The sequence below is a fragment of the Myotis lucifugus genome, unplaced genomic scaffold, assembly GCF_000147115.1.
Source record: "Myotis lucifugus unplaced genomic scaffold, Myoluc2.0 scaffold_713, whole genome shotgun sequence".
Taxonomy (NCBI): domain Eukaryota; kingdom Metazoa; phylum Chordata; class Mammalia; order Chiroptera; family Vespertilionidae; genus Myotis; species Myotis lucifugus.
Genome location: NW_005871761.1, coordinates 170,966 through 198,475, shown reverse-complemented (window position 1 = coordinate 198,475; position 27,510 = coordinate 170,966). Strand labels below are relative to the sequence as shown.

The window sequence follows — 27,510 nt, the reverse complement described above, 5'->3', positions numbered from 1 at the left end:
AGGCCTGCCCTACCAGTTTGGCTTAGTGGATAGAGTGTCGGCCTGCGGACTGAAGGGTCCCAGGTTCAATTCCAGTCAAGGGCATGTACATTGGTTGCGGGCACATCCCCAGTAGGGGATGTACAGGAGGCAGCTGATTGATGTTTCTCTCTCATCCGATGTTTCTAACTCTCTATCCCTCTCCCTTCCTCTCTAAAAAATCAATAAAATATATTTTTTTTAAAAAAGAAGAAAGAAATACAAGCCCTAGTCGATATGGCTCAGTGGATAGAGCATCACCCCTGAAGGGTCCCAGGTTTGATTCCGGTCAAGGTCACATGCCTAGGTTGCAGGCTCGATCCCCAGTAGAAGGCAGCTGATCAGTGATTCTCATCATTGATGTTTCTATTTCTCTCTCTCCCTGTCCCTTCTCTGAAATCAATTTTAAAAAAAAGAAAAATATGGTAGTGACAGGATTGAATTTTGATTTTATCCATGTAACTCGTGGCAAAGGCTCATGCAGTCACCTCCCCTTTCATCCATCCATTCATTTTAGGATTATAATTCAGAAGTAAATGGTCATCATGTGGATGTATATTAACACATATGTGTAATGGGAAAGGAAGTGAGGGAGTTTTTCTTGGCAAAGTATGATCTTACTAGTTGGTCTGACAATTGGCTTAGCCAACTAGGTCAAATAGTAGACATTTTCCACAAAAATGAATGATCTAGACCTGTTTGCAATTATTAATCTAGGGGGAAATTTTAGATGTCAAATTAAAAGGAGATTTATAGTTTTTTCAAAATCCTTTTAGAAACTATGTGACCCAGAGTGGCTTTCTACCCTGACTGAGTGTTAGAACCACCTGAAGAGCTTGTTTGTTTGTTTGTACATCTGGTAAAACTCCTTTTTTTTTTTTAACTTAAAATTTTTATTGTTTAAAGTATTACATGAGTCTCCTTTTTCCCCCATTGATCTCTCCCCAGCCGCTCCCATCCCCCAGCACGTGCCCTCACCCCCCTACTGTCTGTGTCCATTGGTTACGCTCATATGCAGCACCTGAGGAGCTTTTAAAACCACAGCAGCCTCTCTAGAAAATTTATAAAACGAAACACACATTTACATTTTCGGTCCACAGTTCTACTCCTGGGCATTTACCCTGAGAAGAGAAAACTTATATTTACACAAAAACCTATCCACAAATCTTCATAATAGCCCCACACTGAACACAGCCCAGATGTCCTTCAACAGGTGATGGTTAACAAACTGGTCCACCCACTACTACTCGGCAGTAAAAAGGAACAAACTGGTGATACACATAGAGCTTGGCCGCATCTCCAGGGAGTTGTGCCAAGTGAAAAAGCCAACCCAAATGGTTCATACTGCATGAGCTCATTTATATAACCCTTTGGAATGAAGAAGAGATGAGTGATTGCCAGGTTTAGAGATGGAGTGCTGGGGGCCCCTGTATAGATTAAGAATCGGTTAATCTATTCGGTTCCTTCACTGCTGGAAGGAACGTTGGTGCTTAAATTCCTTATTGTATAGCTAAGGAAGCTGATGTTGAGAAATGATCTGACCAAGCTGATACCTGATAAGAACCAGGAAGACTTCAGACCTGGGGTCTCTGTCTCAAAGGCCATGATAGTGTCTGCTTGAAAATGTGGACTCCAAAGTCTGGTGGGTCAGGGCTTGAATCCTAGCTCTGCCCGTTAACTGTGTGACTTCGGGCATATTGCTTAACCTCTCTGAGCCTTTGTTTTCTTACCTCAGATTGAGATAATGCCTACTTAATGTGGTTATCATCGGGATTATAACAAGTTATTGTCAAACTTTTAAAATATTACTTACCATGTGACAAATGTTCATATTTCCACCAGAACTAGTTAGCCAACATATGTTAAAACATGTCTAACTGTTGGTCATGACCCTCTAAATGAATGTCATAACCACTGGATTAAATGAAAATAGGCATAGTGCTGCAAATCAGTAGTGTAGACGTACTTTTCCTCTTAATTTGACTACAGAGACCCTTGGGTCAGGCCTTCAGTGAGCACTTGAACTGGGGTTCCTAACACCTCCACATCCCGGAGGGCCAGGTCAGGTTTCTGCTCATCGTGGAGCTTTCTGCTTTCCCGGCTGGACTCTGAAGCTTCTTGAGGGCAGAGATGATCTTGCTCACCATTTTATCCCCAGCACCTGGCGCAGGGCCCAGCTCCCAGCCTCTGGAAGGCGCGATGAGAACAGAGTGCACGTGGGCACAGGCACTCGTGGGCACTGTTCTGAGGGCTTGGGTGTGCGCACCTTCCTGGTGGGCGCAGTGGGACTGGTAATAACAGCGCCGGCCTCTCAGGGCTCGCCAGGACTAAGGGGGTGCCTTGCCGCTGCGGCACCTAGGAAGGCGCCTTGGGAAGCAGAGCTGGTGCTCTTTGCCACTCACAAGAGCATAGGAGACTGCAAGTGAGGGGCCTTATTGAGATCAACTTGAATTTATTCTCACTTTTAAAAATAATAATTTGCAGAATTAGTAACAGATTACTTGTCTAGGGACTTGCAGCTGAACTCAGCACGTCAGTGTTTTGCGGCCCTGGGGCGAGAGTTGCTGCTTAGAACACAGGAAGCCTTTGTCTTGTCCTCGGGAGAAAAGCTTTTTAAAATCGCTTGGAAAACTGCAGAAATGGCTGCAGCGAGCTTCAGAGTCAGAGGAGTCTGGAATCCAAGCCAAGCACGGGAGGATTGTTTTCAAAACCTGAAGAGGAAGGTCTGGCTTATTTATTATTTTTGTCAGTTCTGCAAAAACAGCTGACATTTCTCTGCTGACCGCCACTCACCTGCCTCTGGTCCCTGCTGTGCGCGAGGCCAGCGTGCTGTCTGCACTGGCAGAGGAGTGAGGGAGCTTTTGTTCCTCGGGCTTTTTTGAGGGGGGGTTAACTGTTACATTTGATACCTGTTATAAAATTGGGTATGTTCCCCAGCGACACTTGTTAGCGTTTCTTTTGGGGGAAGAAAAATGAAGACTTTTCTCCTTACTGATGGGTAAACGTGTCCAGCTGCCTTTTTTCCCCCCCAAAAAAATCATTATTGAAATTGGCAGAGTATTACTCTTCAGAAAGAATTTCTCATATTGTAGTGTGAATATTTTCTATGGGGAGCTCATTTTTCCATAGCCCAGGGGGCTTCCCATTATGTAGTGTGCAAGATAAATGAGAACTACACCTGTGTGTGTGTTTACGCATGTGTGCTAGAATTGAGTGCAGGTGAATTTTCGAGGCAAGAGGAACTGTTGTCAACCAGCATGCGCCATTAGGGGAAATAGGGCTGATATTTCAGCAGTTTTCTTTTTTGCAGTAAAATGATGGTAGTTACCATTAAATTGAGCTTTATAGGTGTTCCCGTATGCCTCCCTCATTTGACCCCCTTCATCATGAAGACCGAGCAGAACCCCCCAGTCCCTCACCCCCCTTTCGTGGAGTTGGGCATTATCAGTGTGTGCTGAGTGAGTGCCCAGTGCCCCTTGCCTAACTGCCGCTTTTCATTTTTAGGCACCAAATGGGAATGTTTTTGAAGGGAGTACAACTTTAAATCAAGCGTTTCAGCCTTGGCTACGGCATGGGCATGGAGGATGGAGAGCATTTATTCTTAAGAGTCCACTAACTGAGTTGGGTCTGGATTTGAATTGATTTCCTTCCTGGGTGGTGTGGCTCTCAGCAGTCCATCCGTTTGTGCTGATGGTGTGTGCACTCATGTTTTTGGTTTGTAAGCACCTTCACTTGTCAGCAGAGCAGTTGGCCATCAGAAATGACACCGTGCGTGGTACCTGTGACACATACTTTTGTCACCAAAAAGAAATTTCCTTTTCTGTGATAAGCACAAAATTTCAAATGGCTTTTTGACCAGGAGCCTTCGAATGCTCCCCAGATCTCATGGAGTTCTTTACGGTAGCCTTGCCCTTTACTCTTTCTGTGTGCTTCTGTCTGAAATAGCTGGAGATCGTCAGCCTTTTGACAAGTCTTAACTGCACAGCACGCAGGCCAGGAGGCACGATCTGTTTAGGGAACAGGCACCTCTCCTCTGTGTTCTCATCATTTCCAGCCATTTTAGTTCCTCAGTCTTCAGTGGATTCTGTGCCCCTAAGAGAAGAATTCTGGCAGGAGCAGGGAAGCTGAGCTTGACCTTCAACGGGACAGCTAACCCAGCTGGAGGGCACTCTGTCGGGCTTTTTCTGTCATTCCCACTGCCTTAGGTGATGGGCCTTCCTCTCGCACACATTCAGGGGCTGAGTGTGTGGTGAGGATTTCTTCCCTAAGCTGCTAATTGTCCAGTTTTCACGTGGAGTGAGAGTCCCCAAGCCAGAGTGTGTATCATGTGCAAACTGGAATGCAAAAAGAAAAATTTAAGAGTCGATGAAAAACAACTCTTATCCCTGAGATAAGCAGGTTAATAGTATATAATGTCAATATTTTGGCTGCAGACCATTATCTTGCTATTGATCCAGAAGAAATATGGTATTGACTCAGTAGCTTCATTTACTTTTTGCTGGCATTATTTCTCTAGGTGTTTCTTCTCCTTTTAAAATAGCAGCATCTGGCTTCTTTTTACGACCAGTTCCTGTCCAGTCAGAGAAAGACGGTCAAGTTTTAGCAAAAGGAAGAGCAATTGGAGTCCTGTATTTCAGATGCTAACCCATGTCACTCTCTGTTCTGAGCTTCATGTCATTGATCCTTCGCACTTATCTCCTATCTGTCCTGCTTAGAACTTTCCCTAGTCGTGTTTTTGAATGCTCTCGTTAGCACATTATAAGGCTCATTCCGTTTCTTGTAGTACGTGTAGGATTTATACTGTGCCACTGTCTGCTGACGGTGTTTCCTGGGCTGCATTTGCCAGGAGAGAAACCCCACAGAATCGTTTTTGCTAAGCAGTGACGGAGACACTCAACGACAGCTGAAAGAGGAGGAACTGAAATAAAAAGCAGAGCTGAGGTGGTTCTGTGGGGATGTGACTACAGAGCCGGTTTCACAGTCAGAGGCTGTTTGGCACTGTTGTCCCTGTGAAATGGGCTTGAAAGGCAGGAGTTGTTCATTCTGAGCGTCTCACAGATTGCTGGACGGGTCAGTGAAGAGGCCCGAGGAGGGAGGAAGCCAGATCCTCTCCTTGAGTTTATGCTCCTGGGAGGGTGGGGCGAATGGGGGCACCCGATGGCCGGCAGGAGCATATGTGCATGGTCTTAGTGACTGCAGCTGCCATGGGGCCGTCCCTAACAATGCTCCTGAGTAGCGGGTCAGATCTTCTCATTTGTTTTAAAAGAGAAAGAAGGAGCCCTCGGTATCTTTACATTGAGTTTGGATCCAGAGCAGGAGGGAGGTAGGAAGTGAGAGGGATTTAGGCAAGCAGGATTTTCTCCCAGGCTTCTCAGCATGTGGACACACAGATCAATTTCTTATCCTGCGTTCAGCTGGACACTGGGTTAGAGACTGTGCTGATCAAGACGTCCCCTCCTGTTTCATATCATATAACGCATTCATTTCAGCCACTGAGCCTAAATTACTATTTGCTTTCTTCCTGCCTTTCTTTTTTCCCCTTGAAATGGTAAGAACTTGTGTAAGGATGGAGTTAGTTTATCCGTGCTAATGCTTTGATTTTTCTTTTCTCTTTCTCTCTGCCACAGTAGGTAACCAGTTAGGGGCCTTGGTACATCAAAGGTAAGCAGTGGGTTATGTTTTATTATTTATTGATCATTTCTAATTGTTTATTGATCCACCATCTGTACTAGAGTGTTAGAAAGTCAGAGGTTGAGAGTGTGGAAAACCATGGGCTAATCTTTAAGACTTAAGTTTTTGTAGCCCTTTTTAAGCTCAAAGGATAAACTAACACAGCGTCTTAAAGATCAGCCGTTAGTGCATGTAAACTTAAAAGACTTCTAGAATGTTGGGGCTATTCGTTCTGCTCACATACATTTCATTTGAAATGAGACAATGACATTTTCCCTCTTGTTTTAACGTTTTTCTCGGTGTTTTATGAACCCTTAACCTCTTCACTTCAGAAAACAGGTTCTTTTCCAAGTGAAGGTACAGCTTTTGGTCCTCAAGGAATCAGGAGCCTGGGAGGCCAGGAACCGCACCCGCCATAGTGACAGGGACTTGCCAGAGAACCTTGGATAGGTACCCAGTTGATCCCTGCCTCAGTTGCCTCTCACAGCCTTCCCTTAAACATTGAGGATTAGAAAAATGAAAAGACCTCTGGGCTTAAAAAAGGTCAGTCTGTAAGATAGGGTATTGTGGTCACATTGTTACCCTTTAAAAAGGATAAAACATACTGGAAACTACTCCTTAGCTTCTCCTTGTAATGGATGAAATTGTGTGTTTTGTACCCATTACTGTAACATATCCTTAACCTTCACCAGCAAGGATAGTTATATTCTCTTGTATGCTACACAATTCTTAGGGAGTTTCTAGAAATCACCAGGTGTCAGTTAATCAGAAGATTTATCCTGGGTTTTTTGTTGTTTCCTTGTTTGCTTTGTTTTTTAATGAATTAAAGTAATTTAAATAAAGTTGTTAGTATCAAATGTAACTTTCCTATAAGACCTTAATTAATCAGGATTTTACTTTCCAAAATGATAATACTTTGTGCATTAGACAAGTTTCAGCCTTGCATTTAAAATAGAGCTTTGTCTTGCTAGAGGCCCAAAGCAGTTCATCTTGATATGTTTCCTCCTCAGTGAGAGTCTGCTAAAATTGTTCCCGGGGGCTGAGTTTTGTGACATTTTGTATTGTGATAGTGTTGAACCTCTTCTAGTAAATTCCCCAGTATTATTTTTGAGAATAGATAGTTTGTGCTACACACGTGAGCAGCAGTCTCTTAGCTACGCAGACAGGAACACTGTGGCCTTTCACCTGGAACAGGGACCCTTGCAGGATGTTAGGCCCGCTAAGGTTTAGCACCAGCATCCACAGTTACTGGTTAGGAAGCCCAGACTTGCCTGATTTCGGGGTGAACTGAAGATCCCAAGAGGCAGAGAGAATCCCTGGGCATATATAAACCTGAGGATGTAAACTCCACGAGGAAAAGACAGTTTGCTCTCATCATGATGATACAGTGACAAGTGCTATTTATGCTATTGCATTTCTTCTAAGTGCTGCACTTTCCCTAAAAACATGCACTTTATTCAATTCTTTCCATGATGGGTAAAAATCCAGCTGTGTGCGAGATGTTTAAAAATGCTTATCTTTTTTTTTTTTTAAACTACTTGCATTTAGCTTCCTCCTAAGATAAATGTTTAGATTTAATTGCTTCCCGGGGTGTTGGGCAAATTGGATATTGTCCACAATACTCTATATGGCAAATTTGACGGTTTGTTTGAAAGAGCCAGTGCAATAGTTGTTTAAAAAAAAAAAAAGCAAGCACATAATGGAGGGGATAGCATTTAACAGGAGTACTTTGCAGAGTAACAGGTCATTATTCTGTCCTGGTCAACACTGATTAGGCCTCCGCTGGATACTGGCTCCATTTGGGGCGTCTCACCCTAAAAGACAGAAAAATTAGAGGGAGGCCAGGAAGCAACACAAAGAGGTATTTCTTCATCTGGAAAGGACACCAGCAAGAAGTCTAACTTCCCCCCACTTCCCAAAGGATCTGTAAGGGTCCTGGCCTTGATGACCTTTCAGTACTGAGCCCCACTCCTGGACACTGTCGCTGTATAAAGAAAAGGCAGTGTGAGAGGAGTTGATGGTTTTAATGAACGCCCAGAGGTTTCTGCCGCTGACACAAGGTGATGGAAGCTTGGATCTTTTTTCTTTTCTTTTCTTTTTTTTGAGAGAGAGAGAAACATGGATTTGTTGTCCCACTTATTCATGCATTCATTGGTTGATTCTTGTCTGCACCCTCACTGGGGATCGAACCCACAACCTTGGCATTTCGGGATGATACTCTAACCAACTGAGCTGCCCGGCCAGGGCGAGGCTTGATCTTTTCAATGAGTGATTGACCAAGAGATTCATCAGATGGTGCCCCTTGTAGATGGTTATGGACCTGTTGGCCAAGTTGGCACGATTTCTTTAAGCCTTATCTTCCAACATGGTCAGCATGGGAAATTTGGGGAACCTAAAGTGGCTTCAGAATTCTTCTATATAGTTTTCCAAAATGTTCTTTGTTTTAGGGCAGTAATAACAGAAGAATTCAAAGTGCCTGATAAAATGGTTGGATTCAGTAAGTATCCACGTGTTGCACTTTCCCCCTAATTCCTGTCCCTTTTATTTCCCTCCCCCTCTCAGCATGAGCGTCACCTTTAGTAGAATGCTTTTGCACACTGTTCTCCAGTCCCCTAGCGCTGCAGGCCTCTGTCCAGGCGGAGGTCACCCTGCACTCTCCCACCACCCACTCTCCTTCCTCGAGCTCGAGCACCCTCTGTCTGCTGTGTTTCCCATATGGTTGCTGTGGCCTTGCTGAAGCCAGCCTGATTTGTCTGGCTGTGAGCCACGTGTGAATGTTGGTTGAATTAAGTCATCCATGCATGGTTAAATATGGATGGGGGGCATATTCTGACCCTGTTCAATTTGTTTCAGTTATTGGCAGGGGAGGTGAGCAGATTTCACGGATTCAAACAGAATCTGGTTGCAAAATTCAGATTGCTTCAGGTAAGGGCTGCTTTTTTCATAGATCTCAGTTTGGTAGAAATGAGTGTTATGCAAAGTTTTCCAGATTCAGTACTTTGCTTGTTGCTAGAAGTGTAGGAACCTGGGTAAGTATATGTGATTGCTGCTTTCTTGCACTTCTGGAGCTGGACTCCCAGGAGGGAAGCAGAGCAGAAGCAGGCTCAGCGGCGAGGCTGCCCCTCTGACCTCGTTGGAGACCTTCCACAGTTCTGTGGCCTGGCCTGGCCCCTCCCAAACACCCACCACTCTAGGACCTGTTTTCTGCACCAGAATGTTATGCCAGACACAGTGGGGCCTGCAGGGGGCCTGTGGCTTTGGGGTCACTCCTGGGGATTGCTCACCGGCTCCCCTGGCTCGCACCGTCCCTGCCCTTTGTGGAAAGAGGCCCCTGGCGGCTCTGGCTGAATTAGCACATGTTGAACACAGTTGAGGACCTTTCCCAGCTGGGTCCATCTTGACTGCATTACGGAGAGAGTCAGATTGAGAAGAAGAGCTTATATTTTATTTATCGTTTTATCTAATTTGAGTTTCATCTCTTTCCATAGTGAAGGAGGGCATTTAAAGGACATTTGACTAGAGAAATGTTTGTCATTTTAAAGGATACTTACTAGTATAATGTCTTGAAGGCAGTAACTGGTGTTAGCTGTTTCTCTCTTTTTTGAGTAAAAATGTTAAGAGGCAGTGTTTTTAGGAACAAAGTAACGTGTCATGTGTGGTGTTGGAAAGTAAGACTTCCCTTTCTTGTCAAATGGCCCAGAACCAGTTCGACATCGATGTCACCGATCAGGATATCACACAGTAACTGGCCGTAGTCCAATGTGCATACCATGACATTTCTTTTTTTTCCCCTTTGGTGGCAGCAGTGGGATACGAACCCATGACATTTCTTACTAGTGTGCCTCAGAGCTGTTTGCAAATAACCACCAGTAAACGACTCTGCAAATAGAGAAACTGGGGAATAGCGGTTAAGTGACTCACACATTTACTAGCACACAGTGGGTCGGAAGTGAAGTTGAAGTTGGGAATTAGGATCAACTCACAAACCTCTGCTGCATTCTCCCACCTTCCCCTAGGGACTCGTTTCTACTTTGAGAATCTCAGGGTACAGCTACCAGTTAACATTCTGTCCACAAGCAGAAGCAGACTGTCTTTTTCTGGGAGCCTGGGCTTCTGTGGGGCCGGTGTAGGCACCAGCCCAGAGACCGCCTTACACAGAGGCAAGGTGCATGGTTGCCTGATGCCCACCAACACACCTCGTCTTCTTGATTCTTCTTATAGAGAGTTCTGGGATTCCAGAGAGGCCCTGTGTACTTACCGGAACCCCAGAAAGTATTGAGTAAGTTTATTTTATTTACTTTCTCCTTTCACTCTTCTTCCTCCTTCCCCAAACGGGGAGAAATGGAAGGGCAAACTGTTATTGAACACTTTCGATCTGTGCTACAGTCTGGCCACAAAAGCAGGTGCTTCTGTAGAGAAGGATCTAGGAGGCTGCCACACCAGGGGAGTTTTTCTGTTACCTAAACACACACGGTATCACCTTTTTAAAAACCCTGCAGAATCCTCACAGCTGTCATAACACCTACTTCATACACCGGGTTCTAAAGAGTGTGCCTCCACCCGCCTGAATGCTCTAATCACCCCACTTTTTCCTCATAATACCTCCTTTACCTGAACAGGTGTGGAGTAGTGAGCCTCTCACTTTGTGAACCTTTGGGAATCCTGGTGCCAGGTCCTCGGCCTGAGTGTGATCCCATTGCTCTTCTGATACTTGTGAGCCCAATGAATTGACTTCCTGGCCAATGCTCCACTCAGAGGGCCACATGGACCGGCCAGGGCGTGTTTCGGCTTTTGGGGCCCTTGTGACCGCCTGAAATCTAGCGTTGCATTCCTGCGTGGTGGAGCCTCGGACCAGGTGGAGGCCTCATAAACCCAAGAGCCTCGTGGGGAAAGGGATGTACTAACTTCGCTTCTGCTCACTTTCCTCTTTCAGTCTACTGAGCAGCATTGCATTTGGGGGTAGGGCGCTGAGATTATGTCGAGCTCAATAGGTAGGGCTCTTATTGTTTCCATTTCTCAGGGAGTCGAGATGAGGTTAAACCCTCGTGTTTTGCTGTAACAGAGCAAGCGGTGGACCAGAATAATCAGACTGGCAGGTGTGCATTACAGGGCAAGCGGGATGGTTTCTGGTGTCCAGGCACTTTGCTTCCGGCACAGGTTAATCTAGTACACAAGCGCAATACTAAGAAGCTGCAGTAACTGGGAAGACACACAAAGACTCAAGACCACAAAGGGCAACATCTATTTCCTGCCTTTTTCTTCTTTCCTCCCACTCTTCTATTCCTGCTTCCTGTCCTGCCCAAGCAGTGGAGGCCACGGATTATAACTTAAGGAAGAAACAATTTTGCTTTTTTCGGTGCACAGTCCAGCCAGTCTTTTTAGTAGCAGAAATGTTCCCTATTAGAGGAACCAAAAAATAGATTGTGCTGGTGATTTGAAGAATAAATAATGCACGTAACAGCCAGGGGAGATTCTGGTGCAGAAAAGGAAATTGGCCTGACCGATGACCTCCTTAGGCTGAGATGTGCTGTTTCAACATTGTAGCTTTCCTCCACCTCCTGATAAATCAGCACAAAATAGCAGTGCATATGAAATGTGGGGCCCTGCACGTCCAACGGGAAAAGCGCAAAGCAGGTGTGTATGGCTGTGGACCTGCGCCAGGGCACTGCCGCCTCGTTTTCCCCCCGTGAAACCCACCTGGTGATGCGGAGCCTTAAAATCGGCTCAGAAATCAGGGCAGTCTGGTTGGTGATGGAGAAATTTGGCATTTGGGCATTCAAATGACTACTAACCCTTGCTTTCTTTCTTCCCATCTTTCTCATTTCTTTCTCTCATGTCCTTACTTAACCAATATCTGTTGAGTGTATACGCTCTGGATTGGGGAACAGCGAGCTGCAGAGGGTTCAGCGGTGGCCTCTGCCACCGGTGCAGCTGACATTCCAACAGGAGAAGAGTCATGTTGGTGGAGTGAATACAAGACCCAGGCACAAGCAGAGGGCACACTTGAAAGGGGGCCGTGTCGGGACGTGGTATTGTGTGCATTGTTTTTAAATTCCAGCCCAGTAGCTTGGCGGATGGCAGAGACTTCCCGGGTTGTGGGGGCAGGAGCTGGAGCTGGACGAGGGCTGCCTTGACTCCTTCATGTGTTCCCCGGTGCAGCGTTCACTTAATGCCACTGTCCTTGTGGTTCTCTTCCCTCCCAAAGACAAGCCAAGCGACTCCTGGGGCAGATTGTGGACCGCTGTCGGAATGGGCCCGGCTTTCACAATGACATAGACGGCAACAGCACAATCCAGGAGATCCTCATCCCCGCATCTAAAGTGGGTCTGGTCATCGGCAAAGGAGGGGAAACTATAAAGCAGTTGCAGGTATGTGAGCCCTGAGCAGAGGCCTTTGTCTTCCTCACCTTCCTGGTTTGGGAGGTTTTGTCATTACACTCACTTCCCCCGGTTGACCTGGCTGTGCCTGCCACGGGCCAGAGCTCCCCTCAACCCCTGCCCGAGTGGTTCCATGCTTCCTCCATTCGACTGCTGTTTTCTGGACACTCACTGTCGCCAGGCCTGGTGCCAGCGATGATGTCGGTCCTGGGGCTTCGTGAACTCGTAGCAGCCATTGTGGTGGTGAAGCTCTGGTACCATCACGTGACAGCATCTCGGGTGAAGATCTGCATCCAGAGCCAGCAGCACTGCCTGCGCCAGTCGTGGGAGCTTAAATGTGTTCATGCATTTTTCAAAGGGCCGGGTCCTCGTCTGAGCGCAGGGCAGTGCCAGCCTCACTTGTAATGAAGCTGAAGTAATACCCGTTATTTCATATTTAAATGAGACCCTGCGCACCGAGCCTCTCACTGAGCAAGTGCTCCGTGAACATTAGCTGCTGTTGGCTGTAGAATCCCTCATCTGAGACTCGTGGGGCCGAACATGGCTCAGAATTTAACACCCCAGCCAGTTCCGCGCTGCACCCTGTAGCCAAATGCTTATTTCCATAGCCAAACAGAACAATAGCACACTCAGGAGAGTGACTAGAAAGATGCTTCCATGAGTTCAGGTCAGTTTTGCTGCCCAATCAGTTATGAACAAACGTTTATTTCCAAGCTCTGGGGCTTTTGAAGTTGCAGGGCAGGGGTTGTGGCCCGCCTCTGTGCTCCCTCCTCGCCCAGTCCTCGGACTGCGAAGACACTCTAGTGCAGTGGTTCTCAACCTTCCTAATGCTGCGACCCTTTAATACAGTTCCTCATGTTGTGGTGACCCCCAACCATAAAATTATTTTCATTGCTACTTCATAACCGTAATTTTGCTACTGTTATGAATTGTCATGTAAATATCTGATATGCAGGATGTATTTTCATTGTTCGAGACCCACAGGTTGAGAACCGCTGTTCTCGTGTGTGCTCGAAGAGTTCAGGGTTTGGACTCCCAGAATCCAAATTGTGGCCTCCACTCATCAGCTCTGGACCGCTCTTGGGCAGCTTCCTGTCCGAGCCTCCTCACCGGGGATGGCACACTGGCCTCGTGTGCTGGGCACAAGCCCTTACTGGGTGATATTCGATCGAGTGCTCAGCTGAGGGCCTGGCATTCCATAGAAAAGGCTCATTTGTATCTAGATGTTCTAGAGACTGGACAGGAGGAGAGTGGGGAGTATTTCTGTGTCACACTTGGAAGCTCTCTAGCACGGTCTGGATGTCCGCAGTCTCAGAGGCCAGCCTCATGGCCGGGTCAGAGGGCAATGCTCTGTGGTAGGAAGGACATGTCTTCTGTGGACGTGACCCGGCCCCCGGCAGCGTCTTGTACCCTCCTGCATGTTCATCCATGGCGGTGAGGAGTGTACCTGTGTGTGCGTCCACAGGAGCGGACGGGTGTGAAAATGGTCATGATCCAGGACGGCCCGCTGCCTACGGGAGCAGACAAGCCTCTTCGCATCACTGGAGACCCCTTTAAAGTACAGGTAGGCAAGAAGCGAGCGGGCGGGTCCTGGGTGTGATGAAAGAATCTAGGGTTGTGTTGCTCAATGTCAGAGCCACTGGCCACGTGTGGCTATAATTAAAATTAAGTAGACAATGAGTTCTTCGTTGATACTGGCTATATTTCAAGTGCTCGGGCTACATGTCATGGGCAGTGTATATTTGGAGCATTTCCATAAATGCAGGTTTTGTTGGATGGCGTAGCACTGCTCAGATGCAGTTTTCGACTTGTTACCTATCAGCTCAGATGCAGGCTCCATTTGGCTTTTATTTGCTTGTTCTCTCAACTCTTAAAAAAATTTTTTTTAATTGATTTTAGAGAGAAGAAGGGAGAGGGATAGAGAGAAAGAAACATCTATGAGAGAGAAACATCGATTGGCTGCCTCCTGCACGCCCCCCACCAGGGATCGAGCCCACAACCCTGGGCATGTGCCCTGACTGGGAATCGAACCAGCGACCTCTTAGTTCATGGGTTGATGCTCAACCCATTTTTGCAAGAGCTCCAGCTGGTGTGGGAAGTAAGCAAAGGTGCCAGCAACCCCCGAGGCATGTGTGCCCATCTAGCAAGCATCCTGTGTCTGAGCTCCTGGCCACAGAGGACAGTCCCAGTTGCTAAGAGCAGTGAGGGACTTGGTTTTACATCACCTGGGGTGGTTTTGCCCTTACTGTTAGCAGGAACGTGTGTGGGCTGTGGGTGTAGCGTGTCTGTGCCTGTGAAATAGGAACACTCTCTTCTGCCTCTGCGACCCTCCTTGTCTTTGCTGCACTTAGTGTAGCTCCAGGGTGACCTCCTGGGTGAGCCAGTCCGTCAGGCAGCTGTTCCTCTGCAGGAGCTTTGGGGCGTGGATGAAGTGGAGGTTACCTGACTCAGGAAAATACTTCCCCCAGTTCTTAACACTGTCAGTCAAACTCAAATTGGTATCATTGTTGCTTTTTCAAGGAACATTTGTAAAACAGTGGTTTCAAAACAGAGTGGAAGGCAGTGATTACAATGGCTTCTTCCCTTAGGCCAGTGGTCGGCAAACCGGCTTTGGAGCCACATGCGGCTCTTTGGCCCCTTGAGTGTGGCTCTTCCACAAAATACCACGTGCAGGCACACACGTACAGTGCAATTGAAACTTCGTGGCCCATGCGCAGAAGTCGGTTTTTGGAAAGGAGATGGACGAAACAAATATACAAGACGAGTGTGGATGGGAGAGTTGGAAGGGGTCGACCTCAGCGAACGTACCTCAATCAGATTGAGGATGTTTTTAGCAAAGGCCAGCTTAGGAGTACCCTAATTAAGTTAATAACAGTGTACCTACCTATATAGTTTAAGTTTTAAAAATTTGGCTCTCAAAAGAAATTTCAATCGTTGTACTGTTGATATTTGGCTCTGTTGACTAATGAGTTTGCCGACCACTGCCTTAGGCCCAGGCAGTGCTGCAGCCCTTCACCCCCTCCTGCAAGCCAGGACCCCCTGGCTTTCCTCCCCCAGGGTCCCTAACCTCTTTGGGAACAGGTGGGCTTTTAAAAAGTCAGATGGCATCTAACCTTTCTTCAGTTGGCTTATCCAGTCCGGCTGGCGGGCTCCATGCGTGATATGGGGAAGTCTGGAAGGAACTGGAGGGCGGGCGTTCCCCGAGAATGCTGGCAACAGAGCCCGTCTCCCAGCAGCTCTCCACTGCCTTCTCTTCTGGAACCTTTGGTTTTATCTGTGGTAGAAAAAAATACCTGAGCAAAGAGCTTATCTCATTGATGTTTCATGAATTTGCAGGAAAATAATTGTAACATGGTTTTTAGTACTGGTGTTTATTTAATGTACTCCACATTTTGGGGGGAGGAGCAGCTATTGTATTTAGGGTAAATTGTTATTTGGGGTATTTTTTCTTTCTCCAACTTTTTATTATGAGAAACTTCAAACATCTAGAAAATTTGCAAAGCTAGCATAGCAAATATCTGTATAACCTCATCCTACCTATCATTTTGCCATTCATATGCATGCATTTGTTTATTTTGTTTTACCATTTATATGTAAGTGGCAGGTATTGTGACTCTCCACCCCTAAATCCTACAGCATGTGTCTGCTAAGAATAAGAACTTTTTGCTATGTAACCAGGCCAGAGAAAATGACAGTGACCCCATAATATCTCTTGAGCCAGTCCATGTTCAGAGTTCTCTGAGTCCTGAGACCCTAATTGCTGTTTGGGGGTTGGTCAGGGGAGACGGTTGTTTTGATTTGGTTTGGTTTGGTTTTTCCAGAACCAAGACTCAGTCTGAGTTCCCACATGGCCTTGAGTTGTTAGGTACAGGTGATCCTTAGTGCAGATCCTGTGGGGCTGGGGCTGGCGTGGACAGGTAGACTAACAAGTGTGTCCTTTGGGGAGAGGACACTGCGTGTGCCTTGGAGACCGTCAGGCCTGGGGGTCGACTTGCCAGGCAGTAATCGGATATGATCTCTGAATGCTGGGAGGTTCTCTGGGCTCCAGGGCTGGCCTTTTCCCTTTACCTTCCTGGAGCTCCGTTGTGATAGCCGCCTTGGTAATGTCTTTCTTCTGGAACCTGCCCACAGTCAGAGCTCTCAGAAAAACCCTCCCCTCACTAACAAATGGCTGCTGGGAACACCTGGAGGCCACAGGAAGCAAGTTCAAACCAGCACAAATGTGCTGGTCCTACTATGGCTTTCAAGACAGTGGACCCTTACCTGAGCATTTTGGGCAGTGTAAGAAAAACTATGTCATTTAAGAATTGATATATGCGACCCTAAGCAGCAGCCTGCCCCTGTCCCATATAATAATAATAGAATAAGGGAGTATTGCTGAGCACCTTCTGAGTCTTTAAGCCCAACATAAGAGGGTCTGATGTTGAAGTTGTACCTGGTGTCATGTCTTTTTTTAGGACTTTGTGTTCCATAACGTCTTTGATCTGTGTTTACACAGCAAGCAAGAGAAATGGTGTTAGAGATCATCCGAGAAAAAGACCAAGCTGACTTCCGAGGTGTGCGCGGTGACTTCGCCTCCCGGATGGGAGGAGGCAGCATAGAGGTATGCTTGAATCCCAGGTTAGCAGGCAAACGAGATTAGGATTAAGGTCGTAGGTCACACGTCTGTTGGCTCTTTAATCTTGAGCAAGCTATTTCATTTTTGTCTCATCTGTGAAATCCTACCGGGACGCTTACTTCTCAGGGTGGGCGTGAGACTGAGACAGCCATAGTGAGGGAGCCGCTGCATGCTCTTGGGGCTTGGGGCCATCCCCTGGTTTTGAAGTTTTGCTTCAAAGCTTATCCCACTGCCCAGGTGGAGACCAGAGGCCACGTTTTCTCGGTGATCTGTGCTGTGCTTGTATCAAACTTGGGAACCACATTTATTGATGAGATGGAATGGGACCAGCATCTACCCTTCAGAAGGAAGTTTTGATCATGCTACAATATGGATGGACCTTGCCATCATTATGCTTCTAAAACAAGCCAGATACAGAGGATAGACCTTGTGTGATTCCACTTAGACCTAGAATAGGCACATCTGGAGTCAGGAAATAGAATGGAGGTTACCAGAGGCTGGGGAAAGCAGGAGCTACTATTTAATGCATAGAGAGTTTTTACTGGGGATGATGAAAAGGTCTAGGGCAATGGTCGGCAAACTGCGGCTCGCGAGCCACATGCGGCTCTTTGGCCCCTTGAGTGTGGCTCTTCCACAAAATACCACATGTGGGTGCGCACGTACAGTGCGATTGAAATTTCGTGGCCCATGCGCAGAAGTCAGTTTTCGGCCTGGGCGAGTCTATTTGAAGAAGTGGCATTAGAAGAAGTGGGGGGGTCGGTCGTTCGGTTGGGCAACGGGATACGCAGGGGAGGTACATTGTTTTGAGGTACGTTTGCTGAGGTCGACTCCTTCTAACTCTCCCATCCACACTCCTCTATCTGAAACAAGTCTACAAGACCAGTGTGGATGGGAGAGTTGGAAGGGGTCGACCTCAGCGAACGTACCTCAGTCAGATTGAGGACGTTTTTAGCAAAGGCCAGCTTAGGAGTACCCTAATTAAGTTCATGACAATGTACCTACCTCTATAGTTTAAGTTTAAAAAATTTGGCTCTCAAAAGAAATTTCAATCGTTGTCCTGTTGATATTTGGCTCTGTTGACTAATGAGTTTGCCGACCACTGGTCTAGGGTATAGATATCTGGGGTGGTTACACAATATTGTGAATATATTTAATACCACTGAATTGTGTAATTATGAATGGTTAAGATGATAAATGTTATATATATCTTTTTTGTTAATCCTCACCCAAGGATATTTTTCCATGGATTTTTAAAGAGAATGGAGGGATGCAGGGGGGTGGGGGAAGACACAGAGAAACATCGATGTGAGAGTAGCACATCAATTGGTTGCCTCGTGCACACGCCCCGACCAGGGCCCTGATCGATCTTGCAACTGAGGTATGTGCCCTTGACTGGAATTAAACCCGGGACCCTTCAGTCCGCAGGCCAACACTTTATCCACTGAGCCAAAGAGGCTAGGGCTGAAAAACATATTTTGAAGGACCACTATGAATGTTTATGACATACTTATGCTTATTTCATAGAGTTTAGAAGAAAAATTTGTCATTTTAAATCTTTTATCTATGTATACAGTTTATTCTTGCTTTTCTTCATTTTTATAACTGTTTTGATTAAGTCTCAGACTTACTGGATGCATTTAGCAGACAGAAATGCAATCATTAACCACAAAATTGTTCTTAAAAGGGAAAAAATATGGTTTATTATATCACTTCCAGGAATGCACTGTAATACAAATCAAGTTACACACACACGCACATCCATTGAGAAAAGCCAGGTTTGCCAAAAGTTCTGATGAGGCTGTTTCTCATTGCTCAGGTGTCTGTGCCTAGGTTTGCTGTCGGGATTGTAATAGGAAGAAATGGGGAAATGATCAAAAAGATCCAGAATGACGCTGGTGTGAGGATTCAGTTCAAACCAGGTTGGTTTTGGTAGTTCTCAAAAATCCTTTAATTGGGGGGGGGGAGGGGGGGGGCGGATTGCAGGAAGAAATTAACCAAAGAACTTATATGCATAGGTGCATAACCCATGGACACAGACAATAGTGAGGGGAAGGCCTGAGGAGGGCGGGTGGAGGTCAGTGGGGGGACAAAGGGGACATCTGTAATACTTTCAACAATAAAGATAAATGTTTAAGAAATCCTTTCATTAGAAAACCCTCACAAACAGGATTTTGTAACCAGCCCATTTGTGTTCTTTTCTCCCTTTCTCTACCTCTGTTTCTTTTTCTGTCTTTTGCAACATTCTGTTACCAAATGCCCGATTCTAGGGCTCTCCTGCAGGCCCTCATTTCTTCCTTTGGGTTTGTTGGTTTGGTTACCCTTGTGCCTGAGCACTCTGCACCCGGGTTTCCAGGCACCCCCCCTCCTTAGGCTAATAAAATCGGGGGAAATCAACATAGCATTTCCAGTTTTTAATTTTGCCAATTAAAAACTTCTAAAAAATCTGTTATTGTAATTTTATAAAATTAAAGATAAAACCATTAAAAAAGGGACATTTTGGAATAAAGAACAATTCTTTAAATTTTTGAAGTTTATCTTTATAAGCAAACTTATCTACAGTGTCTTATTTTCTTTATTTCTCTAAAGATGATAAAACATGGTGATGGGCTAATTTTGGGAAAATATTGCTATAACTCAACTCTATTTTCCTTGGGGTTTTTATGTTTGTGTTTTGTTTTGTTTTCTTCTTTAATGATATCTCCTTTAAATGTCTGTAATTGCGTAAGTGTTGGCAAGGGCCATGCACAAAGGCGCAGTCCTTTCCCCAGCGAAAGGCCCTGAACCTGGTGACGGGCCAGCACTCTGGCACTGGGAGGAATATTGATGGCAAATCAGATTGACCTGCGTCTCTGTCTGAAGCTGGGCGTCCTAATCCCACCACTTGCCTTGTTCACAGACGATGGAATTAGTCCAGAGAGAGCGGCACAGGTCATGGGACCCCCGGACCGATGTCAGCACGCAGCGCATGTCATCAACGAGCTGATTCTTACAGCCCAGGTGGGTCTGGCTGTGTGGGTTCACCTCACTGGCCATAGGGGCAGGTGCCACACGGGGCTCTAGCCGGTGGGGCTCTGGGGCTGCTCCTTCCTGCTGGTTTGTGACTCTACTGCCTTGGTTGTCCCAGGAGTTAGGTTTTCGGACTAGTTAACTGGGGGAAATGCAGTGCAGATCCCAAGTTTCAAACAGCTGAGCACTTAATTTAAGACTATAAGCCAAGTATCACCTTAACTTTAGAAAGCACTTCAGGCCCACAGAGGCTTCAAGCTGTCTTCATGCCCTGGATTCCAGGCTCCTCATCTGGAAAGGGAGCGGCCTTGTGTGCTGTTGTTAGCATCTCCTCCTGCCCCCCTTGCTAGTAGCCCTGGGAACCTCTGTAGCGGATGGTAGATTGGCATGTCCCCCAGGTGTGTAGGGCTGAGGAAGTTTGAGGGTGATTGGAGCTGAAGAAAGCATGAGAAATTGTTGTCCAGCTCTGCCATTGGCCACGGGACCTTGGATAAGGCTTTGAGCCTGTCTAGGCCAAGTATCCTCAACAGCAAGCGGTTTTGCACCAGGTGGTCCCCCAAGTCACCTGGGAGTACAGGCGGGAGTAGCAAGTTTGTAGAATCTACCAGGATCTGTAGGACCAAAATACCCAAGGCAGGGGTTTGGGTCTCAGCTGTAGCTAAATCCCAGGCCATTCTTAGGATTAGACAAGTTCTAAAAAGAGTCACTAAGGGACCTCTCACATCCTTTTTACTAGTAAGAGGGCATGAGCCCAGAACTGCAGAGGCTGTGAGATGAGGAGGAGGCAGTCTTGTCCACGAGACCCTGTGGCACACCCAGCAAATGGCTGTGTGTGTGTGTGTGTGTGTGTGTGTGTGTTTTAACATAAGTCTCTAGATCACTTGTGTGTTTGTCCTGGGTCTCTCATAAAAGCAGAATGCAAGAAGAAAGGTCACTCCAGTGACCTCTGCTTTCTGCTGGTGTAGATTCTGGTTAAATGTTCAATTTTCTTATAATTGATATGGGCAGGTTTTGCCAACACGTTTCTTGACCATATTGAACCTTTCAGCTTCTCCCTCCCATGAAAGGAGCTGGGCTTTCCCTCCAAGTTGAAAGGGTTTAAATGCTGCCGCTCCAGAGGGGCTCGGGAATGAGCTTCCTCTGTTAGGTGCCCGATGTGGGTTTTGCTCCCTGGGGAGGGGGGGGTGCGAGAATGAGTCAGAGACTTCTCCGGCCCCGACCGTGCACCAGCTTGGCTTGGTCCCTCCCTCCCTCTGGGGAGTGGGACAACCAGTTTTTCTTTTTTTTCTTTTAAATATATTTTTTATTGATTTCAGAGAGGAAGGGAGAGGGAGAGAAAGATAGAAACATCAATGATGAGAGAGAATCATCCATTGGCTGCCTCCTACATGCCCCCTACTGGGGATCAAGCCCGCAACCCAGGCATGTGCCTTTGACGGGAATCGAACCCAGGACCCTGCAGTGCACAGGCCGACACTCTATCCACTGAGCCAAACCAGCTAGGGCCGGTTTTTCTTTAAAATCCTTTTATCCTTTTTGCTGGTTGGGTTGCAAGGTGTTCTGACTCATGTAGCAGTGTGTGAATAGTTCCTCACAGCAGTCTCGTCAGGGAAGGTCAGAAGTCATCCAGTGTCACTCATGTGTCACTGCAAATGGCCGTAGCTCTTCAGCATCGAGTATCTGGTTTCTGGTAGGCCCACCATGTGTTCGCCCCCGGGAAAGGGCAGCTTCATTGAAAAGAAAGTCACCTCTGACCCTGTGGATTAGGGCCCCGTAATGCAAACTCCAGGGAAAAGGGCACTGGGCTTCGGACCTAGGAGTTCATATCTGCCCTGTTTGGTCAGGTCTGTTCGTGCTGTTTATGTAGCACACGCATTTATCGTCGTGTGTGCTCCTTGAACACACCTGTGATTTGTGTTAATTCTGCTTTTAAAGAGCCGTCACCATTTGAAATGTGGAATGATGCTCAGGTCCTGATTTGTGGCACTGATTACATCCTGTCACTGCACCTCCTCCCTGGGATGGAAGTGGTGCTGGTGGCAGTGGCAGGAATCTTCACCTGAGCTTTGCTCCTTTCCCAGGAAAGGGATGGCTTTGGAGGCCTCGCAGTCGCCCGAGGACGAGGCCGTGGCCGTGGCGACTGGAGCATGGGAACCCCTGGCGGCATCCAGGAGATAACATACACGGTGCCCGCAGATAAGTGTGGCCTCGTCATAGGCAAAGGTGAGAGGCAGCTGCTGGCGTTTATGTTCCCTCTCCGCTGTTTAACCCGAGAGCACATGGGTCACATACCTCCAACGCAGGGCGTGGAGGCTGGCGCTTGCCTGAAGGCACCCGGTCTGTAGCATCAGCTGCCTTCTGCGGGGGCCCTGCTGTGCGGGGGACCTTCTCGTGAATGGGGCAGGGCGTGCGACAGATGATCCGTAGGGCCCACTGCCTGGTGAAGCAGCTTCGTTGTTGAAAAGGCTAAATCAGGGGTCCTCAAACTACGGCCCTCGGGCCACGTGCAAATACAAATATTGTATTTGTTCCCGTTTTGTTTTTTTACTTTAAAATAAGATATGTGCAGTGTGCATAGGAATTTGTTCATAGTTGTTTTTTTTAAACTATAGTTCGGCCCTCCAACGGTCTGAGGGACAGTGAACTGGCCCCCTGTTTAAAAAGTTTGAGGACCCCTGGGCTAAATGTTTGCCTTTGGATGTTTGTGGATCGACTGATCAGTAATGAACACGCCTCCAAGGAACTTAGAGGAACAGTTCAGATGATCTCCTCCAGGGAAGATGCTCTCTGAGGGGGGTCACGTACTGGGTTGGGGTATTTGGCCTTTATTGTCACAACATGTGAAAATGGTTTTATCCTTTCAACACTTTCACTACGACACCCTGCGGAGAAATAAAAATAGGTTTGTTAGTTGTTTCTAGGCATTTTAGAGAGCAGGAGGCGGCCCATCGTGATGGCTGGTGTGCTCCTTCCCACCTGTTAGTGGAAAGCGCAGGAGGGAGCAGGCGGATTGCTAGGCTGTCAGGCTGGTTCATCGGGGCTGGCCTTGCCTGGGAACCAAGAAAGGCCGCTGAGAGCAGGTCTGTGGCTCACCGGGCCCTTCCCCAGCCGCCGGCTCAGCTTCTCTCTCTGCTCCAGACAGTCTCTGTGCCAACAGGAGACTGGGATTTAGTGTTGGGTGTTGTGTTTGAGGAAATGATAGTCTGCTCCCAGAGTGTCTGCAGGTTCTGTGATCCCCAGGCCTGTGTTCGCCGTGGGAGGGGTGCTAGTGTCCACGGAACGTGACTTGGGAATGTCTCCACCAACAGAAAGTTGGGACCAAAGCGGCACATCCTCGCGAGCTGGCGTGGGGTGGGCATCCCTCCTGCGCTGTCACTCACCTCCCAGAGCCTGCATGGGCCCTGCCCCGGCGCAGTGTTTTATGGTCTTTTCAAACCTTGATCTCCTGTGTCTGTGTCTGTGTCGGTCTGAGATGCTCAGAAGTGGTAGGAACAATGGGGGCTTGTTTTCCTCTGTGGCGGGTGTCCCTGCTGAGAAGTGCTTGGCAGATACTGTCAGCTGCCCAAATGCGCGATAAGCCAGGCGCCCCCCAGCCCTACACCTGGCTGCCTGAGCGTTGGTTCTGTTGATGCCGTAGGTTGAGAGTCAGCTCTGGGTTTCTGGGCCTTGTGAAAACCGTTTTTACCAACGAGGTTTTCCTGTGAATGTGAGTCTCCTCTAGAGCCGGACTGCCTCTGCTGGGACAGTCCTCATAGTCTGAGGCCTCGGTGTTCACAGGACAGCCTCTGTCAGCTCCCCCACCAGTCATCCCAGTGACGCCCAGAGGACAGGCACAGCAGAGGACGCAGTCGCGGGTACCGTGGCCAGTGCTCCAGTTGCAGCCCGGACAAGCCAGGAAAAGTTTTGTTGGGGGTCGGGGGGCTTTCAATACCCACAAGAGCTGGGTATGAGGTGCTCCTCCCCCTTGGGAAGGATGCATGGGGAGGAGGGGGAGAGCGGAGGGAGCCCCACTCAGTCGGGCCCTGCTCCCCCTGCGCCAGCCCTTGGGCAGACGCTGCGCCTCCCGGGCCCCTGCTGGATTTCCATGATAAATACAGCAATAGTGACAGATAGTGTGGCCAGCCCTGCTCTTGTCACCAGGCCTTTTAGCAGGTTTGATTAATTGCTTTACGATTTCACAACCAGCCAGGGGGGCCACTGGTGGGTGGCTTCTGCCCCCCATCAGGTGGAAGAATGGAGCAGACTGCTGAATGAGTCTATAGACAGCCACCATGTGCCAAGCTGGTGACCTCATTTTGAAAGAAGATAAACTTAAATTAACTCCTTCCGGCCCCATGCAGTTTTGTGGGGCCTCCTCACCTTATTAGCATGCTCCCAAGGCCTCGGGAGAGGGGCTGTGGGTCCGCTGGGCTGCGTGCCCGCCGGATGGAGGGGTGCAGGGTCTCTGGCTCAGGCAGACTTGCGCGTCCTTTGTGCTCCTGCGCACAGCCAGGCGGCGGCCGGCAGTGCCGGGGAAAGGTCTCCGCTGAGTCTTGGCTCTTCACTGCCGAGGAGCAGAGCTGCTCACTTTTCACGATGCAAAGATCAGATTCACCCCTGGGAGTGCGGGGCGGGAGGGACAGGCCCGGGACTTTCTGCGTTGGTCACTGCTGTCCCGACACTTTTCTTAAACTGTCGCAGCTTTACGAAAACCATGTACACAAGACTTTGGTCCGCTCAGTTCTTTTTCTAATTTGCTTTTAAATGTAAAGCCACCCCATCTACCCAAGCTGATGTTGAACAAAGCTTGATCCGAATCCTCCGTTTCCTTCCCCTGTGTGAGCACCGCCAGCAACGCTGGACCCAGGCTCCAGCTTTGCTTCTTGACCCTGTGGAGTCCCTCGGAGGGGACGGGTGTCCGCTGCTCACTTCTTCCTGACAGGTGGTTCAGCCAGGCCTCCCCTCAGTGCGGGTGGAGGCAGGTAGCGTGTTGAAGGGCTGTGGGCATGTTACAAGGAAATGACACATGTCATGTGAGGTTAGTGTCACAGACGCCTTCAGTCGTTGCTTTTGATCATTTGGGGCTTCCTGGTCCCCTGCACCCGATTTTCCACAGATTGTCTTTTTCCAATTTTGCAAAAACTCTACTAGGCGTTTTCCTTGTATTCTGGCTCCCCCCAATTGAGCCGTGCTGGTCTGTAAGTTCTGTGAAATCTCAAAAGAAGAATCAAACCATTGTTACCCTGGTGGAGCTTTTGTTACACAAATTTCATTAAGAGACTGGGACTGTCACAGGTTTTTCAAAGAGTCCAACTAAATTTTCATTAGCCCGGCTCCACCCAGGCCTCTGTGACCCCCATCCTCCGGCCGCCTCTCTGTCTAGACCTGTCCCCCCCACCCCCATGGAGGAGGCAGGGACTTGAGAGTGACAGGATGAGATGGGATATTAAAGGCCCGAGTGGGCTTCGGGCATTGTTGGGGCCTGTGGCCGTCTGTCTGACCTGTGGAGGGAGGGAGAGCAGTGCGGTGGCCCGCGCAGGGTTGAAGGACCCCATTGTGCCATAGAGGAGCCATCAGGTCGCCATTCTTGTGCTGAGAAGGATGGAGTGCCTCTTCCGGCAAGGCCTCTGGCTGGGGTGGGAACTGGGCACTGGCCTCCAGGGGCTGAGCTCCATTGTGTGCAAATCCCTGGGCCTCGGTGCCTGGTTCCTGGCCTCTGGGAGGAGGAAGCCAGCAGGTGCGGGTGCCCGTGGTGTGGTGTCTGTAGTGTCAGCCTGGCAGCTTCGCAGCCTGAGCCTGGTGTGGAAAGCAGGTGCAGCAAATCCCCTTTCCTTGTCTTCTGGAGCGGAGCCCCGCACAGCGTTTGGGCTGCTACTCATCCTTCTGTCTCGTGTCCTCCTGCCCACAGGGGGTGAGAACATCAAAAGCATAAACCAGCAGTCAGGAGCACACGTGGAGCTGCAGCGGAACCCCCCTCCCAACACCGACCCCAACCTTCGAATATTCACCATCAGGGGGATTCCTCAGCAGATCGAGGTGGCCAGACATCTCATAGATGAGAAAGTTGGCGTACGTACAAGGCCCTTTCCCCACCGGGCTTACTAGTAGCTGGATTTTCTGGTGGATGTCCAAGGTACCTGTTTTTCCCCAGAACCTTGTACTTCCTGAACCTTTTTCATCCTCGCATCACGTGAGGGCCCCTCCTCTCACTTTGCGGAGGGGGAAGGTCGGGGCCCAGGGCTACCAGGGCCAGGCCCAGGCGATGAAGGAAGCCTCTGGCAGAACTCACCAAGGCCACCAGCTCAGGCCCTAGAGCCGTGTCCCCTGCAGGCTTAGATGAGCAGCGGGGCAGCAACCTCCCCCCAGTACTGCCCCGGACACTGCCGTGGCGCCAGCCCTGCAGGCAGCGCTCATTGACTCTGGCTTTAGTTTCAGGCACCTCAAAGCAGATAAAGAAAGAAAGGGAGTGTTGATGGAGGACAGAGGGCCACTGCTCACCTCAGAGGGGACGTAGAAGGGCAGACAGAGCCGTGGGCAGCCTAATTGACGGAGAGTCAAGCAGGTTGGTCCCTCCCCCAGGGTGACATGCCAGGGCAAATGTGGTGGTGCCAGCAGTGGCTGTGGTGGTGTTGGTCACTCAAGGGGCAGAAGCCATTTCTGGAAATCAAGTCCACTGTGGGGAAGGAAGGCTAGTGTGAGTGCCATAGGATGTCATTCCTTCACTCGGCTCTGTCTCCCCAAAAGCTGTGGTCTGCCTTGGGGGGCCTGGGCAGAGGGCAGAGATGCCCCCAGCAGGAAGTGAGCGTTCCCTCTGCCATGACAGGGTACCAGTCTGGGAGCACCTGGAGCCTTCGGACAGAGCCCCTTCAGCCAGCCCCCTGCCGCACCTCATCAAAAGTGAGTCTCTAACGTCCACCCCGACCGCAAGCTCCCTCCCTGCCTCCCACAGGCCCTCCTTTCCAGCTGCTGGTAGGGCACGTCCTGTGGGCAGGGCTCCTCCCACCTCTTACCAGTGGTCCCTCCGGCCCATCTGTAGCTCACTGACCAGTGCGGGGGTGAGGGCCTCCCAGGGGCAGCATCCCTGAGGAGCACTCACCCTCCTGGGACTGAGGGGAGGTTTTTGCAAAAGTCTTTCTGTTCGCCCTTTAACTTCGTTTTTCACTTCCTCTCAGCACCTTTCCTCCACGGAGCTCAGGGTGCTTCCCAAACATTGCTGCTAAAGTGAACGGAAACCCGCACAGCACCCCTGTGAGGTGGGTGGCCGCTCCTACTCATCCGTGTGGTTCTGTCAGGCCTGGGGTCGTGGTCACCTGGCCACTGCTGGGGGGACCGTTGTGCTTGCCTGGGGTGGAGGGGTGAGTGCCAAAGAGACAGACAGCGGGATTACAGGGGGTGGACCCCGGTGCGGAGGGGGGGTGTGACCTGCACTAGAAAAGGTGACTCTCTTTGTCCTCTGCAGTGGTCCTCCGGCCTTCCTGACCCAGGGCTGGGGCAGCACCTACCAGGCATGGCAGCAGCCCGCACAGCAAGTCCCAAGTAAGTTTCTCCGGAGGAGGTGGGCCTGGGCACCCCCCGCCCCCGTGGAAGGCTCGAGGGGGATGGGCCTGAAATGCTCTCCTTCCAACTCTGCCCACAGGCCCAGGATGCCCCTCCCGGGGATGGCAGGGAGCCTCCTGGGGCCTCAGGAGCTGTCGGCAGAGGAGGCTTCTGTGCCGATGGCACTGGCTCCAGCCGGGCAGGGGCAGAGGGGGCTGGCCCATCTTCTCAGACCTTTCTTTCCCATCCACCCTGTCCTCAGAGCTCTGGGTCAGAAAGCCTGTGGCCACGGGCGTGGTTTGCCGA

At 49.0% G+C, this 27,510-nt stretch overlaps 1 protein-coding gene across 3 annotated transcripts in view; it reads left to right on the top strand.

Moving 5' to 3' along the window:
- Positions 1 to 27,510, top strand: part of FUBP3 (far upstream element binding protein 3) — a 53,992-nt gene that overhangs the window by 20,176 nt on the left and 6,306 nt on the right. For 2 of the 3 annotated variants that reach the window (XM_014447773.2, XM_006105671.2), the window contains exons 3-16: positions 5,646 to 5,679; positions 8,136 to 8,185; positions 8,542 to 8,613; positions 9,910 to 9,967; positions 11,894 to 12,056; positions 13,531 to 13,629; positions 16,564 to 16,668; positions 18,500 to 18,602; positions 19,580 to 19,680; positions 21,771 to 21,912; positions 25,577 to 25,737; positions 26,492 to 26,565; positions 26,841 to 26,921; positions 27,128 to 27,204. In XM_014447773.2, coding sequence (XP_014303259.1) covers positions 5,646 to 5,679; positions 8,136 to 8,185; positions 8,542 to 8,613; positions 9,910 to 9,967; positions 11,894 to 12,056; positions 13,531 to 13,629; positions 16,564 to 16,668; positions 18,500 to 18,602; positions 19,580 to 19,680; positions 21,771 to 21,912; positions 25,577 to 25,737; positions 26,492 to 26,565; positions 26,841 to 26,921; positions 27,128 to 27,204 — 1,320 coding nt within the window. The remainder of the gene's footprint in view (positions 1 to 5,645; positions 5,680 to 8,135; positions 8,186 to 8,541; positions 8,614 to 9,909; positions 9,968 to 11,893; positions 12,057 to 13,530; positions 13,630 to 16,563; positions 16,669 to 18,499; positions 18,603 to 19,579; positions 19,681 to 21,770; positions 21,913 to 25,576; positions 25,738 to 26,491; positions 26,566 to 26,840; positions 26,922 to 27,127; positions 27,205 to 27,510) is intronic. The other variant, XM_023746633.1, reaches the window with a different exon arrangement.